Source organism: Zootoca vivipara, chromosome 13 (assembly GCF_963506605.1).
Source record: "Zootoca vivipara chromosome 13, rZooViv1.1, whole genome shotgun sequence".
NCBI classification, from domain to species: domain Eukaryota; kingdom Metazoa; phylum Chordata; class Lepidosauria; order Squamata; family Lacertidae; genus Zootoca; species Zootoca vivipara.
This window is the reverse complement of record NC_083288.1, coordinates 50,477,134-50,495,522: the sequence shown is the minus strand read 5'-3', so window position 1 is coordinate 50,495,522 and position 18,389 is coordinate 50,477,134. Positions and strand designations below refer to the sequence as shown.

Here is an 18,389-nt window from a genome sequence, read left to right as displayed (position 1 = left end):
AACCATCGGACGGGAGGGGAGCCAAAAAGATAAAATAAGAGGATATGATGTTACTGGTACATAATGTGATTACAGTATATGGAAAACCAATATTTATTTTTATTTTTATTTATTTTTTAAAAGAGAAGGCCCTGTTCTGAGCTGCATCTACAAGAGGGCCTCTTCTGCTGATCATTGCACCCAGGAGGGTCTCTGTAGGGTCTTGCCTCCCAGAGGCTCCGTCAAGTAAAACTACCTCCTCTCCTCTTCCTCTTCTCTACCTTTCCTTTCACTTTCCTCTTTCTTTGCCACAGGATTTTCTGCCCGCCTAATAACAGGCGTTTATTAATTTCGTCTGGGCCCAACCCTTCGCGGGGCAACGTTCACCCTGTCCCTCCCCCCCCACCTTATCCCTTCCATTGAGCCCCTCGCTCTCTCATAGGCCGCATTCAAACCCCACATTCGGTGCCTTTAAACGCCACAAATAATTTTGGGAGTTGTAGTTTTATGAGGGTGCTGAGAATTGGGAGGAGACCCTCCCCCCCCCAACAGAGCAACAGCTCCCAGAGTTCCCTGGGAATTGACTGTTAAAACGGTTCCCCCAAGGAATCCTGGGAGCCGTAGTTTTGTTGAGGGTGCCGCAGTTTTTAGGAGACCCCCGTCGTTCCCCCTCATGGAACTACAGTTCCCAGAGTTTCTGGAGAATCATAGAATCGTAGAGTTGGAAGAGACCACAAGGGCCATCCAGTCCAACCCCCTGCCAAGCAGGAAACACCATCAAAGCATTCTTGACATATGCCTGTCAAGCCTCTGCTTAAAGACCTCCAAAGAAGGAGACTCCACCACACTCCTTGGCAGCAAATTCCACTGCCGAACAGCTCTTACTGTCAGGAAGTTCTTTCGAATGTTTAGGTGGAAGAAGCGGGACTTGTTGTCAAAGCGCCCTGGGAATTGTAGCTCTGTGAGAGGAAGCAGGGGGCACCCCTCTGTCTAACAGCACCCTTCGACAAACTACAGCTCCCAGAGCTAGCCGTGACTGTTTCAGCTGGCACCACAGCGCTTTAAATGCATGGTGCCAATGTGGCCTACCTCGCAGGGTTGCCGTGAGGCTCCTTGCAAAGAAAAGGAGTCCCTTTTAGAAGCTGGCATGGCAGGGTGCCAAGCAGCGGTGGAGGGCAGTGGGCTTTCCTTCTCCGAGATCTGGGTGCCGGACGACACGGAGAAGGTCTGCCTCTTGGCCTCTCTCCACGCTGGGCGGGCGAAGGCAGCCTTAGTGGTCCGCCTGTGAGCCTGCTTCCTCGAAATCTTGCACAACCTTCTCTTGCTGTTCTTGGCACGGGTTCAGATCCCGCCAGGCGGAACAAGAGGCAGGGACGGCCAAAGCCAGACGCATGCCAGCGCTGCCGGAGGTAGGGAGGCTGGGTGTGTGTGTGTGTGTGGAGGATCGACACCCCGTCGCCCAGATCCTCAGAATTCGGGTGCAGCACATCAGACGGGCAGAGAGATTCCAGGCTGAGTTTCGGCCTGAACCAGCAGGTGTCCTTTGGCAAGGAAGAACCTCGGGCAGCAGACCAGGGGGGGTGTATTGGGTTTGGCGGTCATGCAATGGGGGTGTTTCTGTGCCCAGGGGACCCTAGCAAGCAAAAAGGGTCTCCTTAAGAGGAGGGGTGTTTTTTGTGCGTTTCCCCCAAAGGCCAGCCCAGGTTCTCCAAGGAAAGAAGAAGTCGAGGGTGCAGATTTCCTGGGTCCTCGGCCCTGAGAATCTGGGTGCAGGAATCCTGCAAGGGTTTTTTTTGCCAATTTTGGAGCTGCCAGGCCGTTTTTGGAGAGCAGGGACGGCGGTCCGGCTGCTATTCCAGGCCCCCCCCCCATATGGCAAAGACCAGCCCACGGCGGGGGTCCTCTCTGCCGGCCGCCATCTGGGTGAGCGGGTTCATCCTGGGGACGGTCTTCCTGGCCTGCCTACTCATTTTGATCTCCACCCAATGCCGCCTGGAAGCGCTACGCGGAGAGCTGTCCCAGCTGCGAAGGGAGGTGAGATCCGCAATGCACGGGACGGCGGGGGGCCAGGACGCCCCCAGACCATGCCAGGTAAGCAGGAGGAGTCGAGACGGGTGCAGGGGGGAGCCGGAAAGGGGGCACAGCAAGAAGGGAGGTAGGAGGGGGGTACTGGCCACGAGGGGAAATGGATACAGGATCATAGGATTGTAGAGTTGGAAGGGACCCTGGGAGTCATCTAGTCCAGCCCCCTTGCAATGCATGAATCTTTTTGCCCGGTGTGAGATTCGAACCCACAACCCCAAGAGTCAAGAGTCCTGTGCTCCACTGACCAAGCTCTCCCCGGGATATGTTCCTATTTTCAGCTTAAGGAGCAAATTTCTCCGTGCCTGGAAAACCGCCAAGGAGCAAAGAGTTCTTCTGAGAACGGGCAGAGTGCCTCCCCACACCATTAAAGGCTATCGCTGGCTTGGTTTTGTATGTTTGTCTCTGGCCTAAATGTCTGGACAAGAGTCGAGGCCAGTGGAAGGCCAGAAGTGATGTGAGATATTTGAATTCTGGAGAGCTCTGTTGTTTAGAGCGTGGTGCTAAGGTTGTGGGTTCGATTCCCTTAAGGGGACAGCTGCATATTCCTGTCTTGCAGGGGGTTGGACTAGATGACCCCCAGGATCCCCTTCCAACTCTACAATTCTGTGATCTCTGCCGAAATCTGTTAAGGCAGAACATCTTAACAGGATGAGGGCAAGAGGGATTCCTGCTTGAGGGTAGGAGGAAGGACAATGAAAGAGTTTGGAAAATGTTTATTGACTATATGGGTGAAATTTGTGTACATCTGAAAAAGTTGGTAGCATTAAGATAAATTCAACAGCGTAAATAAGTTTTTGTATTTTATGCTGTTTTTAAAGCCGTTTTTAATCAATGTTTTATATTTGTTAGCCGCCCTGAGCCCGGTTTCTAAACTGGGAACGGTGGGGTATAAATAAAATTTATCATTATTATTATTATTATTTGGCTGTAATAATGGAATATTGAATGGTTTAGTTTTTGTAAAATATGCAGGGGTTTTATGATATGCAAAATGAACCATGGGAAGAGAAGAAGGGAAGTTGTTGATATTATAAGGATGTTAAAATGTGTATTTTAAATTGCTAAACAGAAATTTTAATAAAAAAAATTATATAATAAAAGAGAGAATGAAAAAGCTCTGTGTTACAATGGCCTTGTGCAATTTCGGGAACTTCGGAGTTCCCCGGCCTCCAAGAACCAACTTTCCACCCCACCCTGCAAAATGGTGTGGATTTATTGAATTGAGTTTTTAAAAATGGAAACCTTCCCCCAAACCTTCCTTTCCCTCCTGTTCCCCACCCCCCTCCCATTCCAGATTTATTTCTTTTTTCCAGCAAAAGTTTACATTTTCTTCTGGTGGGGTTTCCCCCAAATCCCAGCTGGGCGCAAATCCAGTCTGGGCAGGAATGAAGGCACACATTCCCAGAAACTGCGCGGTGGTGTCCAAACTTTTTTCAAAGAGGGCCAGATTTGAGGAAGTGAAGGGCCGATTTAAGCCCCTGAAACGGACTTTGGACATGCCTGATTCTGGGGAAAGGGAAAGGGAAGATAGAATAACCCTCCTGGAATATGTGAATTACAGGAACAGCTCTTACCGTCAGAAGTAAATAAAAAGGGAAAGATCCCTCTGAGCATATACAGAGTCAGGCCTTCAGTTCTTTCTTCCAAGCTGCAGGTGGCCTCACAAGCTGTAGGTGGCCTGCCTCCTAATGTGTGTGGGTGGGTGAGGAGAATGCACTCTGCACATGCTCAAGGGCACTGTTGTTGTTGTTGTTCTGTCACATATTTCAGGATTGGCTTTGGGGCTTGGCCTCCGTGACTGACACTGGCTGCAAACTTGCGGAGAGGACCCAGGAGTCCGGTCTTCCAGTCACCTCCCCGCCCCCCTAGATTCTCCTCTTGGCGGGGGGGGGGGGGGATGAGGAATTTTATCCATTCTGTTTCTTTCAGTTTTTCATGTTTCAAGTCTTAAGTTCCATTCCCATATCAGTCTGCGACTTATTTGTTTTAGTCCTCGTGGAGACTCATCAAGAATTATAACGATGCTGTTATTATTATCGTTATCACTATGATTTATTCTTATTATTAAGTAGCTGCCCTTCACCATAAGGTCCCCGGGCGGTTCACACCATTAGAACACAATGCTAGAAACAGTCTAAAGCAACTTATCAGCTCGCAAAAACAAGGTGGGTCGTAAAAATATACACCTCAGGTGTCAATAGAAGTCAGGACAAAGGGGAGTGCATTGAGTGTAAACTATTCCCGGTATTTTCCCATGCATTTTTGCATGTGATTCTCACCAAATTATACCTGTTTTTACGCACACTTTACCCCAGTAGATGCATTTTTGCAAACATTCCCTTGGGCTGGAGAACTGCTCTGCAAAATTTGGAGAGGGAGGCCCGAATTTCAGAGGGTGTGCATACAGTATTGTTGCAGAAAGTACAGATTGGGTAGGCTTGCCTTCTCACCCCATCCCTTATCGCAGCTTACCTCCTTCCCTTTTGAACTTCCTGTTCACTAGTTCTCTGGAAAAAGCGGGAATAAACACACACACACACACACACACACACACACACACACACACACACACACACACATTATCTGTGTGAAGACGGAAGCAGGTGTTCCTGTAACCTGAAGGCTACAAGTCCCCCTGCCCCCCACCCGTTGCCTCTCCCTCCCATCCTGAGACCAGGAAACTGCTCTTAGGTGTGCCTCCTCTAAAGCAGGTTGCCAACTTTCCCCTACTGGTCCTGCTGCTGCGCTCTTATCCAAACCCCGACACGCAGAAATTAAGGAAATTCACCTGCCCTTCCATAATCTGCACGCTTGGGGAAATTGCACAAGCTAATCTCTTTTGCACGTCGGAGTGTTGCGAAAAGCACAGGAGCATAGCCGGTGAAGCGGGGCGGGAAGCTGGCAACCCTTCTCTCAAGCGAGTCTGCAAACTTAGGATTGCCAAACGTCCTCTTTTTCCAGGACGTGTCCTCTTTTCCATCACGAGAGTCATCGTTGCGATCCGTAGTTAAAAGTTGTTGTTGTTGTTTAGTCGTTTAGTCGTGTCCGACTCTTCGTGACCCCATGGACCATAGCACGCCAGGCACTCCTGTCTTGGACTACCTCCCGCAGTTTGGTCAGACTCATGTTGGTAGCTTCGAGAACACTGTCCAACCATCTCGTCCTCTGTCATCCCCTTCTTCTAGTGCCCTCCATCTTTCCCAACATCAAGGTCTTTTCCAAGGATTCTTCTCTTCTCATGAGGTGGCCAAAGTATTGGAGCCTCAGCTTCACGATCTGTCCTTCCAGGGAGCACTCAGGGCTGATTTCCTTCAGAATGGAGAGGTTTGATCTTCTTGCAGTCCATGGGACTCTCAAGAGTCTCCTCCAGCACCAGAATTCAAAAGCATCAATTCTTCGGCGATCAGCCTTCTTTATGGTCCAGCTCTCACTTCCATACATCACTACTGGGAAAACCATAGCTTTAACTATACGGACCTTTGTCGGCAAGGTGATGTCTCTGCTTTTTAAGATGCTGTCTAGGTTTGTCATTGCTTTTCTCCCAAGAAGCAGGCGTCTTTTAATTTCGCGACTGCTGTCACCATCTGCAGTGATCAAGGAGCCCAATAAAGTAAAATCTCTCACTGCCTCCATTTCTTCCCCTTCTATTTGCCAGGAGGTGATGGGACCAGTGGCCATGATCTTGGTTTTTTTGATGTTGAGCTTCAGACCATATTTTGCGCTCTCCTCTTTCACCCTCATTAAAAGGTTCTTTAATTCCTCCTCGCTTTCTGCCATCAAGGTTGTGTCATCTGCATATCTGAGGTTGTTGATATTTCTTCCGGCAATCTTAATTCCGTCTTGGGATTCATCTAGTCCAGCCTTTCGCACGATGAATTCTGCATATAAGTTAAATAAGCAGGGAGACAATATACAACCTTGTCGTACTCCTTTCCCAATTTTGAACCACTCAGTTGTTCCATATCCAGTTCTAACTGTAGCTTCTTGTCCCACATAGAGATTTCTCAGGAGACAGATGAGGTGATCAGGCACTCCCATTTCTTTAAGAACTTGCCATAGTTTGCTGTGGTCGACACAGTCAAAGGCTTCTGCATAGTCAAAAACCTTTAAAGTAGTTAAAAGTAGAAGTCGGCAAATGTGTCCTCTTTTTTTTATGGGATCAGTGTTGCTCATGCACAGAGTTTTTCTTTTGTTTTGCCTTTGTCGCCTTCAAGATGCCAGCCTGTCCTTTTTATTTACTGTAATCCGGATTTCCTCTTGCTGCAGGAAAACCCTTTGGGGAAAAAGCAACACATTACACATCCACGGTCACTGCCGATGTGGAAGCAGTAATGTTGGCGCTTTTGTGGTGGGGATGGGTGATGTCATTGGGGGCGGCATCTGGAGATGGAGGTTAATTGGGAGGTGACCCCGCAGTGTGTCTTTGCAAAAACTGGCATTACTACAGAAGAAAAGGCACAATCCAGCTGGGGAAAATACAACGCCCACTTTGCAAAACTTAATTAGCTCCTAAAGGCTATGTGTTGTTGTGTTTTTTAAGCCAGTTTTTAAGACCTGTTTTAAAATTAGAAAGGGTTTGCCTTATCTCACCTGGATATTTTATTTTATTTATTTTTGTGCGGGGGAACGGATGGACTGCTGAAGGAAGCCGATAGGATCGCCAAATCAGGACGGATCGTCCCAGACCCTGAGATTTCAGGGCCCAAAACTGATCAACAGGTCCTGGAGATGGAGGTTAATTGGGAAGGAGGGCAGACCTGCCCAGAATGTCTGTACAGTGGTACCTCGGTTTAAGAACAGCCCTGTTTAAGAACTATTTGGTTTATGAACTCTGCAAAACTGAAAGTAGCGTCCTGGTTCGCGAACTTTACCTCTGTCTAAGAAGGGAAGCTAAACGGTGGAAGGGCATCGGCAGCAGGAGGCCTCTTTAGGGAAAGCGCGCCTCGGTTTAAGAACGGTTTTGGTTTAAGAACGGACTTCCGGAACGGATTAAGTTCATAAACCAATGTACCACTGTAGTATAATTTCATGCCTGGCTGGGGTGCCGTCTTGGGCCCAGTCTTATTCAACATCTTTATCAATGACTTGGATGATGGGCTTGAGGGCATCCTGAGCAAATTTGCAGATGACACCAAATTGGGAGGGGTGGCTAATACCCCAGAGGACAGGATCACACTTCAAAATGACCTTAACAGATTAGACAACTGGGCCCAAGCAAACAAGATGACAAGGAGAAATGTAAAGTACTACACTTGGGCAAAAAAAACGAAAGGCACAAATACAGGATGGGTGACACCTGGCTTGAGAGCAGTACATGTGAAAAGGATCTAGGAGTCTTGGTAGACCACAAACTTGACATGAGTCAGCAGTGTGATGCAGCAGCTAAAAAAGCCAATGCAATTCTGGGCTGCATCAATAGGAGTCTGTATAGCGTCTAGATCAAGGGAAGTAATAGTACCACTGTATTCTGCTCTGGTCAGACCTCACCTGGAGTACTGTGTCCAGTTCTGGGCACCACAGTTCAAGAAGGATACTGTCAAGCTGGAACGTGTCCAGAAGAGGGCAACCAAAATGGTCAAAGGCCTGGAAACGATGCCTTATGAGGAACGGCTTAGGGAGCTGGGTATGTTTAGCCTGGAGAAGAGAAGGTTAAGGGGTGATATGATAGCCATGTTCAAATATATAAAAGGATGTCATATAGAGGAGGGAGAAGGGTTGTTTTCTGCTGCTCCAGAGAAGCAGACACGGAGCAATGGATTCAAACTACAAGAAAGAAGATTCCACCTAAACATTAGGAAGAACTTCCTGACAGTAAGAGCTGTTCGACGGTGGAATTTGCTACCAAGGAGTGTGGTGGAGTCTCCTTCTTTGGAGGTCTTTAAGCAGAGGCTTTACAGGCATATGTCAAGAATGCTTTGGTGGTGTTTCCTGCTCGGCAGGGGGTTGGACTGGATGGCCCTTGTGGTCTCTTCCAACTCCGTGATTCTATGAGATGCATGTATGACCTTGCAGTATTATTGTTATTGTTATTATCACCACAAACCTAGTGACGTCATGTCAGACCTGGAGGTCCCTCGTGTGGTGACCTTTCGGTGGGTGGTCCCCATTGCTACATCCCTCTTTCCATTTGCTCCTCACCTGAACACAACCACACCCTTTGCTTCCAAAGGCCGAAAAGGACACGGCCGTGGGAACCGACGGGGTGGTTGAAGGCGAGACGGCACTCTTTCTAAGGCAAGGACCCAGGTTAACGCCATTCCTCTCTGGTCCGGTTTCAGAGTCTTGGAAATCTTCCAGAGAGGTCTCCCACACAGCTGGAAAGGAGGAGGAGGGATACTGGAAGAACCCCCCAGGACTCGCCACGGCCACGTCCCCGCAGTGAGTAGGCCATTGTGAGACACCATTTGCCTCCCCTGAAACCACTCCCGATGGAGGAAAACAGAATAAGCAAGGACTTATACACAGGAGGGAGAACAATGGTGTGCAAGCCCTTATATGGACTTTTGAAATTGCCCACCTGGTAGCCCACTACCACCCCCCCAAAAAACCCCATCATGCATACATCACAGGAGGAGGCATCTACAACAGAAAACCTGCCTGCCAGGATACCTGATAATGGTCACTGACTGCATTACCTGGGCAGCCTGGCCCTTCTTTTGTGATGGTTAGTTCCTGAGTCCAGGTCACTGGCCCATCCTATTCATGTGCAAACACACCCTTAAGACAGGATTTCCAAGCGAAAAGACAATGGGAAGGCTTTCCCCCTTTGCCTTCCTTACTGCAGAGGAATATTTGAGGCCATTGGGAGAGTCCAAATGGCTCCAGGATTGCTCTCCTGTACTATTTCAGACACATGGTTCATATATTTAGATAAGTGTGCATTTATGAATATTTCCTCTATATTTGAGACTTTAAAATTCTTATAATACTTCCTTCCGACGCACGGCACACGCTCCCAGCTAGACGGGTGGGCAAGCTGGGTCTCCCCCCCTCCTGTTTCTTGCTCTCGGCCCCCCAGAGCGAGGAGAGGAAGGATGGAGAGGAAGCACAAGTGAAGTTGGAGGGGAAGTGAAAGTGATATTTAAATAAAACACCTGAGTAGGCCTATGCAAAGCCAGCTCCTTGATCCGGAGCCCCCTCCTGAGGATACGTGGCTGAGCAGAGAGAGGGGCCTTCCTGGCTACAGGGCCCTGGACGTTGGGCAGAGATTTTCGCCTGATGCCAAATTTGGTGTATTTTTGGCGCCAGCTACGATAGCATGGACCCAGGTGGCGCTGTGGGTTAAACCACTGAGCCTAGGGCTTGTTGATCAGAAGGTCAGCGGTTCAAATCCCCGCGACGGGGTGAACTCCCGTTGCTCGGTCCCAGCTCCTGCCAACCCAGCAGTTCGAAAGCACGTCAAAAATGCAAGTAGATGAATAGGAACCGCTATAGCGGGAAGGTAAACGGCGTTTCCGTGTGCTGCTCTGGTTTGCCAGAAGCGGCTTTGTCATGCTGGCCACATGACCTGGAAGCTATACACCGGCTCCCTCGGCCAATAATGCGAGATGAGCGCGCAACCCCAGAGTCGGTCACGACTGGACCTAATGGTCAGGGGTCCCTTTACCTTTAAAAACATTCCCATCTAGACAAGCTTAGAAGGCGGAGCTGATTTTAATCAGTTTTAGCATTATTACTTTTCTGTCCTTTAAAGCACGGTTGCAATCTTTTTGTAAACCGCTTCAACGTATGTGGTTATTTTTCTTACAATCAAGCGGTGTGTACATTTTGCCCTGTATACCTGAAGGAGCGTCTCCACCCCCCAATCGTTCAGCCCAGACACTGAGGTCCAGCTCCGAGGGCCTTCTGGTGGTTCCCTCCCTGCGAGAAATGAAGTTACAGGGAGCCAGGCAGAGGGCCTTCTCGGTGGTGGCGCCCGCCCTGTGGAACGCCCTCCCGTCAGCTGTCAAGGAGATAAATAAACAAACCTTCTGTAGATGTTTGAAGGCAGCCTTGTACAGAGATGTTTTAAATTTTTGATGCTTTATCGTGTTTTTAAAATTTGCTGGAAGCTGCCCAGAATGGCTGGGGAAACCCAGTCAGATAGGCGGCATATAAAGAGTAAAAAATTTCATTTATTTATTTATTCATTTATTTATTTATTTTATTAATTATTACCTGCCAGGAAAGCAGTCCGTCCTGCATTTGGCTCCCCTCCGACATTCCAACAGTGGTGAGTTTCGGTCGCTCTCTTCCGTGGAGCTCTGTGGCTTCGTCATTCAGTCTTCCGACTGTTGTTAAGATCTGTGTGGCTTTACCTTTTGAATGTCTGCCTGGCTTGTGAAGCGACCCAGGCGTCGTGCATAAAGGAAAACGAAAGGTTGGCAACTCATCTATGAATGTAAAGTACTACACTTGGGCAAAAAAAATGAAAGGCACAAATACATGATGGGTGACACCTGGCTTGAGAGCAGTACATGTGAAAAGGATCTAGGAGTCCTGGTAGACCAAAAACGTGACATGAGTCAACAGTGTGATGCAGCAGCTAAAAAAGCCAATGCAATTCTGGGCTGCATCAATAGGAGTATAGCGTCTAGATCTAGGGAAGTAATAGTACCACTGTATTCTGCTCTGGTCAGACCTCACCTGGAGTACTGTGTCCAGTTCTGGGCACCACAGTTCAAGAAGGATACTGACAAGCTGGAACGTGTCCAGAAGAGGGCAACCAAAATGGTCAAAGGCCTGGAAATGATGCCTTATGAGGAACGGCTTAGGGAGCTGGGTATGTTTAGCCTGGAGAAGATAAGGTTAAGGGGTGATATGATAGCCATGTTCAAATATATAAAAGGATGTCCTATAGAGGAGGGAGAAAGGTTGTTTTCTGCTGCTCCAGAGAAGCGGACACGGAGCAATGGATTCAAACTACAAGAAAGAAGATTCCACCTAAACATTAGGAAGAACTTCCTGACAGTAAGAGCTGTTTGACAGTGGAATTTGCTGCCAAGAAGTGCGGTGGAGTCTCCTTCTTTGGAGATTTTTAAGCAGAGGCTTGACAGCCATCTGTCAAGAATGCTTTGATGGTGTTTCCTGCTTGGCAGGGGGTTGGACTGGATGGCCCTTGGGGTCTCTTCCAACTCTATGATTCTATGATCTTTTTTTGGGGGTGGACTGCCACGGGTGAGCTTTAAACGGGACGGTAGTGTAATCGTCCTTTCCCTGTCGCCCGCATTTTAGAAGATGGATTTGCCACAGAAATATGGTGGAAGCCTTTCCTCCAGCAAGGCCGAGCCCTGGAGCTGAGCGGACGGGACGTGATGGTGAGGCACACGGGGCTTTACTTCGTTTACAGCCAGGTAAGAGGGCAGGGCAGGATACTGACCCTGGCCTGAGTCTGCCAGTGGTGGGGGCCACCCGGATATACAAGTTAGTCTAATTAAATTTCTGTTAACTCAGTGCTTGCAGACACATTATCTCTCTCTCTCCTTCTACCTACTTATCTCTTAGAATTTTGAAGTGTCAGGCATAGCTCTAGTGGCTTTAGCCCAAACGTAGCAGAGTTTTCCTGCACAGCGCAGAAGCTAGTCGAGGTGGAAATGACTAGTCGGCTAGACGCAGAATAACTATTTACAGGATTTATTAAAAGAAAAGAAAACCAGCAGAGTTTCTGCATACAAGGCAAAATAAATCCTTCCCCTCTCTCTCTCTCCAACCATACGCAGCACTCCTACTCCTAACACCCACAAGAAACAACTGTGCTAGCATTCCCAGATAACAGAGTTCAGTGCTGGTCATTAACCAATGAGAGAGTTGTTGCCAGGCCAGGCCGACCGTGGCTTTCTGCCAAGAGTAAATTGACACTGCCTTGAGTTAATTGTGTGAAGCAAGAAACTGTAAGTTTCCAATGAGAACCAATTATCAGAAACTGAACATTATCACCTTTACATCACCTGCAACATACAATTCAACCTACAATTCACCATTTAACTCCCCTTCTCAGCAAAGGGTTGGAAGGGACCCTGAGTAATCTAGTCCAACCCTTCTGAAATACAGGGATCTCAACACTATCACCACCCTTTTGAAGCAAGATTTGTACTACTGGAGAGATACACATACCCAATTAGGTAGGGCTGGGAAGGAGGAGGAAGAGGAGGCCTCATTGCAACACACCCTCTTATACTGGGTGGTGGTACGTAGCTCAGTGACCGAACCATCGTTTCAGTCCCCAGTGGCATTTCATAGAATTGTAGACCTGCAGCATAGGAAAGTACCACGAGGGTCATCTAGTCCAACCCCCTGCCCTTCAGGAATATTTTGCCCAATGTGGGACTCGAACCCACGAGCCTGAGATTAAGAGTCTCAGACTCTAAGGACTGAGCTATCTACTGGCTGAGCTGAAACCCGGGAGAGTTGCTGCCACCTAGTCAGTTTAGACCAGGGGCAGGGTTCGAATCCCTGCTTAGCCATGAAGCTCGCTGGGTGGTCTTGGGCCAGTTGCCAATTCTTAACCCAGAGCTTTCATGCTGGTGACACACTTTTTAGGCATGCATCATTTTTAAGACCTAATAATTCAGTTTCACTAGCAAACCGGAGGTTAGCCAACCCCTTTCCAGCCCCGGAAGGAACGCAGGGAGCGTTTGTGCGACAGGCCTGCACCCTGCAGCCAACACAATAGCGTGTCGCAACACAGAGATTTGGAAAGCTCTGTGTTAGCCCAACCTTCCTCACAAGGTGGTTGTGAGGATGAACTGGGGAGGAGGAGAACTAGGTACCCCACCTTGAGATCCATGGAAGATAAGGGTGTTCTATAAATGAAATCAGTAAGGCAATTGATAAAATTCTTCTTCTTCTTCTTCTTCTTCTTCTTCTTCTTCTTCTTCTTCTTCTTCTTCTTCGATCACTCGTAGCCGAGTAAGATTGTCTTCCATAAACACGGTTTTAACAATGACATGATTTTCACCGCTCGACAGCTTCAAGAAAAATGCAGAGAGCAAAACCAACCCCTGTATATGGCGTTTATTGACCTGACTAAGGCTTTCGACACGGTAAATCGTAATGCCCCGTGGACTGTACACCTGAAAATTGGATAAAATTTGTACGCATGTGTTGGGAAGAAACTTGGCCCAGCATTTTAAGGCAGGCGGCACCATACAGACGCTGCCGGAAATATTTGTGTTTGAGAAGAGCGACGTTGAGCACCCTTCAGCAAGTGTCCGGATTACACCCCACTGTCTTTTTGCCCTTCTTTGCCCCTGGGCCAGGGGAACTGACCCACACACCCATTTTCTCCCCCTTAGGTGCTGTTCCATGACCCCACCTTTACTATGGGGCAGGTGCTGTGGCGGGAAGCTCCTGGGAAGCCCGGCCAAATCCTGTTCCGCTGCGTCCAGAGCATGCCCCCAAACCCAGAAAAGGCCTTCAACAGCTGCTATAGTGGAGGTGAGAGGAGAAGCAGGGCCCACGGTGCAGACCTGGGAGAGCTGCTATCCAGGACACCTGGGTTCCGTTGCAAGGGGAGTGGGATTTGGGTTGGGGTGTTGCAGCGTTTAATAGTTTCGGGTTCCTGCCTCTCACCTGGGCAGAAATCCCACTCCCCCGGCATTTTCTTCCCGGGCTGGGGGTTCACCTGTTGAACCTCCGCAAGTCAGTCAGCTGTCAAAGGCCAGACTGGGGATGGAGGGGGGGAAGTGGGGGGGCAGCCTTTGTGTATTCCACAAGACTTTATGGTACTCAAGGAAGAAACTGCTCCCTTTCATTTATGGAGTATTTCGGAGCCCTCCTATTGGTAGGTGGAAATAACAGAGGCCAACCAGATTATATTGAGAAGCAAAGCCTGATCTTTATTAACTGTTGCAACAGGGTCCCCACTCCCCACATGCAGCAGGGAGGAGAACCCTGAACAATGGTGTGCAAGTCCTTATATAGAATCTAGATTAGAAATTGCCCACCCTGTAGCCCAAGACTACCCCCAAAAACATCATACATGCATCACAGAAGGAGGCATCTACAGGAGAAATCCTGTCTGCTGGGATACCTGATAATGGTCCCTGATTGCTTTACCTGGGGAGCCTGGCCATTCTTTTGTGATTAATACTTTAGTTCAGGATCCTGTTTGCTGGGATACCTGATAATGGTCCCTGATTGCTTTACCTGGGCAGCCTGGCCATTCTTTTGTGATGGTTAATAGTATACTTTAGTTCAGGCTTCCCCAAACTTCGGCCCTCCAGATGTTTTGGACTACAATTCCCATCATCCCTGACCACTGGTCCTGTTAGCTAGGGATCATGGGAGTTGTAGGCCAAAACATCTGGAGGGCCGCAGTTTGGGGATGCCTGCTTTAGTTCCTGAATCCAGGTCACAAGCTTGCCCTATTCATACACAAATACGCCCTTAAGACAGGATTTGAAAGCAAAAAGACAATGGGAAGGCTTTCCCCATTTGCCTCCCTTACTGCAGAGGAATATTTGAGGCCATTGGGAGAGTCAAAATGGCTTCAGGATTGCTCTCCTGTACTATTTCAGACACACGGTTTATATACACTCATGAACATTTAATTTATATTTGAGACCTTAGAATTCTTATAACAAAGGGGAGTGGGATTTGGTGAGGGCACTTGGGGTGTTGGCGTTGAAAGGATTCAGGTTGCCGCCTCTCTCCTGGGCAACCTGAAACCTTCTTGCTGGACTGGAGCTCCACCTGTTGAACCTCGGAAAGTTAGTCAGCTGTCAAAGGCCAGACTGGGGACGGGGTGGGGACGGGAAGCAGGGGCAACCTTTGTATATTCCACGGGAATTAATGGCGCGGTGTTATGTACTGAGCTGAATCATAGAACAATAGGATTCAGAATCAGCAGTCTGATTGGTCCGCAAGAGCCACCCAATCCAACTCCAGGTGGAAGTGAATCCGCAACCTGATTGGCCTGCAGGAGCAGCCAATCAGGCGGCTGGCAGAAGTGAATCCGAACCAGGGGCCCTTGAGAGGAAGGGGTTTCCGCCCCGCTGTGTCTCCGCCTGACCCTCTTCCTCCTCCTCCTCTTAGGGATTTTCCACCTGCAGCCTGGAGACCGGCTGAACCTCCGCATCCCTCGTTTCAACGCATCGTTTGACCTGACTGGCCATGGGACCTTCCTGGGGTTTCTCCGTCTATAGTGGGCTTCTCAGGGGGGGCACCACGAAAGACATCGGGGCCAAAGTGTCAGGGCACGAGTGCGGACGGTGTTTGACCCAGGTACCCCACACCTCCGAGAGGGTCCAGAAGGTGGGAGAAAGGCTGCGCCGGTGACCGGCAATCAAAGACTTCTCCGTTCTGCTCCGAGCTTCGAGGGGCTGATGGGGGAGACTCTCTGGGGACCAGGGGGGTGGGGTGAGCTGGTATTTGCCGCAGGAAGCGAGGTGAAGAGCTTAGGCCAAGCTGAGCTGCTCGAGAACGTCTCTGACCCTCCTTTCCCCAAGATGCCAGAGTCTTTCCTGGCCTGCAGTGAGAGCACAAGGCACCCGGGATTATCATAGAATCATAGAGTTGGAAGAGACCACAAGGGCCATCCAGTCCAACCCCCTGCCAAGCAGGAAACACCATCAAAGCATTCTGGACATATGCCTGTCAAGCCTCTGCTTAAAGACCTCCAAAGAAGGAGACTCCACCACACTCCTTGGCAGCAAATTCCACTGCCGAACAGCTCTTACTGTCAGCTCTTACTGTCAGGAAGTTCTTCCTAATGATTAAAAGAGCAACAGCACGTTCTTTGACAGTCTGCTGTCCGCCAAGAACAAAAATGGATTTTCCAAGCCCTTATGGTCACTACTTTGAGCTTGGAAGGATAAAATACCCAGCATCTATCACGCAGCAGCCTAAAGACCTCAACGCCTGCCTGCATTGGAATGCACTTTCTATAAACACCATTTCCCTTTGGATACCTTTTCAGACATTTGGATGGCGTATACCGACTTGTAAACTAAGATGGATATACTGCAATGTTGTTTATTGTTCTGTTAAAAGTGAGCTTACAGAGGGTTATTTTTTCCCCTGCCCCCTCCTTTCCCCTGCCGATTAATTTTTCAATTAAAGTACGATTCCAAAGCACACACAAACGGCGTCCTCCATGTTTTGGACTACAGTTCCCATCATCCCGAAGGAGCGCGGCCCAACTCCCTGGCTCTGATGGGTTTTGTAGTCCAAAACATGGCGGACACCAGTTTGGTGAAGGCTGATTTAAGAATATACGAAGAACCTGCTGGATCAGTCCGGTGCAGGACCTGAACACAAGACCGCTCTCCCTTCCTGTGGTTTCCAGCAATTGATATTCAGAAGAATCGCCCATAGCCCTCTCCTCCTCAATGAATTTGTCCCATCCTCTTTCAAAGCTGCCCAAGTTGGTAACCATCCCTGCCTCCTGCAGCAGGGAGTTCCACAGTTCTGCTCTGCGCTAGTGGTCAAAATTGTGGAAACCTTTTGGAGAAAGGGTGTTTCTGAAGTTTGAAGGCTCATAACACCATTTTCTTTTGGAGTAACACCATAAAATTATATATCAGTGGAAAGATAACTTAATGAAGAGTGTAATGCGAGAAAGTTTGTTCAATTATATGTATTCTATCAAAAGTTATAGCCAAATAACCAGAAAAAGGAGAGTTTAGGAGACCCAATCAGGTGTTATCTTGTTGTGGCAATCATGGCTCATAACACCACTTTTTGGGGAGTAATACCATGAAACTATATATATCAATGGAAATATATTTTAATGAAGAATAGTTCTAGTTACAGGTAGGTAGCCGTGTCGAAGCAAAATAAAAAAATTCTTTTAGTAGCACCTTAAAGACCAACTAAGTTTATATTTTGGTATGCGCTTTCGTGTGCATGCACACTTCTTCAGATACACTTGAAACAGAAGTGTCAGACCCTATATATATACAGAGGGTGGTGGGGGTGGGTGGGAATGGGTGATGGGCTGATGGGAGTGGTGAACCTGTAGATGGCTGTTAACAACTGCTGGTGACTGCAATTAGTCCTGGGGGGGGGAAGTAAGGGCTGAGGCGCTAAAGAAACCTTAATCATGCATAATGAGATAAGAATCCGATGTCTTTATTCATCCCAGGTGGCTCCATGCTTTTAAGCTTGGTAATGAGTGCCCTTCAGCTCTCTATATTGGACAAACAGGCCAAACCCTGCGCCAAAGGATAAATGGACATAAATCTGACATCAGGAATCACAAGACAGAGAAACCAGTAGGAGAACACTTCAGTCTCCCAGGACATTCTATACAAGATCTCAAAGCAGCTGTTTTATTACAGAGAAATTTCAAGAACAGACTGGAAAGAGAAACCATGGAGCCACCTGGGATGAATAAAGACATCGGATTCTTATCTCATTATGCATGATCAAGCTTTCTTTAGCGCCTCAGCCCTTACTTCCCCCCCCCAGGACTAATTGCAGTCATCAGCAGTTGTTAACAGCCATCTACAGGTTCACCACTCCCATCAGCCCATCACCCATTCCCACCCACCCCCACCACCCTCTGTATATATATATATATATATATATATATATATATATATATATATATATATATATATATATAATAAGGGTCTGACACTTCTGTTTCAAGTGTATCTGAAGAAGTGTGCATGCACACGAAAGCTCATACCAAAATAAAAACTTAGTTGGTCTTTAAGGTGCTACTGAAAGAATTTTTTTATTAATGAAGAATGTAATGCAATCTCTTTTATGAAGGATTATTTATTACAACAGGTTTGCTACTCTGTCCCCCGCCCCCAAGCCCGTTCCTTGTATTTTGAGCAGCGATGAGGAGTTGAAGGTTTCCTAACGCTTTTGTTTTCTGTTTCGCAAGTACACTGGTAACCACAAACAGCTGCCAATTGCAAATAGGCAAAAGCTTGGCAGTTTCAGCTTTTTCTTCTTTGTTTACTAAATACACCGCTAGATTAAACCACTCTCTAGGGCACCAGACAATTTTTGTGATTTGCATAGGAACATTTTGTTTTTTGGGGGGGGAGATACAATTAAGAATTTTCAAGAAAAGCCACATCACTGATCACAAGCTAGTGGTACAGCCTTTCTCCTAGCACAGAAAGAAAGGGCTGTAACGGTTGAGTTTTACCTGCCACACACCTGGCGGGGGGGGGCAGGGATTGCAGCTTTGCCTCTACTAGCCTCTGATGCAATTGTGCTTGTAGAAAAATGCTGTGGAGTTGCTCCTCCTTCTCCCCAGTTTGGAATATTCTTCTGCATGAAGCAACAGTCTTGTAAGCTGAGAAGGTGTCCATGTAATTGTACTATTGTGAAATAATATTTTATAAGGCCGTCTCTCTCCAGAATCCAGTTTTGGAGGGAGCCGT

At 48.0% G+C, this 18,389-nt stretch overlaps 1 protein-coding gene across 1 annotated transcript; it reads left to right on the top strand.

Annotated features, from left to right (window-relative positions):
* The first annotated feature begins 1,353 nt into the window (after window positions 1-1,353).
* Window positions 1,354-16,838, top strand: TNFSF13 (TNF superfamily member 13). The gene is made up of 6 exons (XM_035136131.2): window positions 1,354-2,070; window positions 8,343-8,442; window positions 10,229-10,276; window positions 11,278-11,396; window positions 13,338-13,479; window positions 15,079-16,838. The coding sequence occupies exons 1-6, from the start codon at window positions 1,852-1,854 to the stop codon at window positions 15,186-15,188; spliced, it is 738 nt and encodes a 245-aa protein (XP_034992022.2). The 5' UTR covers window positions 1,354-1,851; the 3' UTR covers window positions 15,189-16,838.
* Window positions 16,839-18,389: the final 1,551 nt, after the last annotated feature.

Excerpts from the sequence above, each read along its gene's own strand:
- TNFSF13 (XM_035136131.2), top strand. The coding sequence starts at position 1,852 with ATGGCAAAGACCAGCCCACGGCGGGGGTCCTCTCTGCCGGCCGCCATC. Across the intron at positions 2,071-8,342 it reads ACGCCCCCAGACCATGCCAG|AGTCTTGGAAATCTTCCAGA; the intron begins GTAAGCAGGAGG and ends GTCCGGTTTCAG. Across the intron at positions 10,277-11,277 it reads CCTCCGACATTCCAACAGTG|AAGATGGATTTGCCACAGAA; the intron begins GTGAGTTTCGGT and ends CCCGCATTTTAG.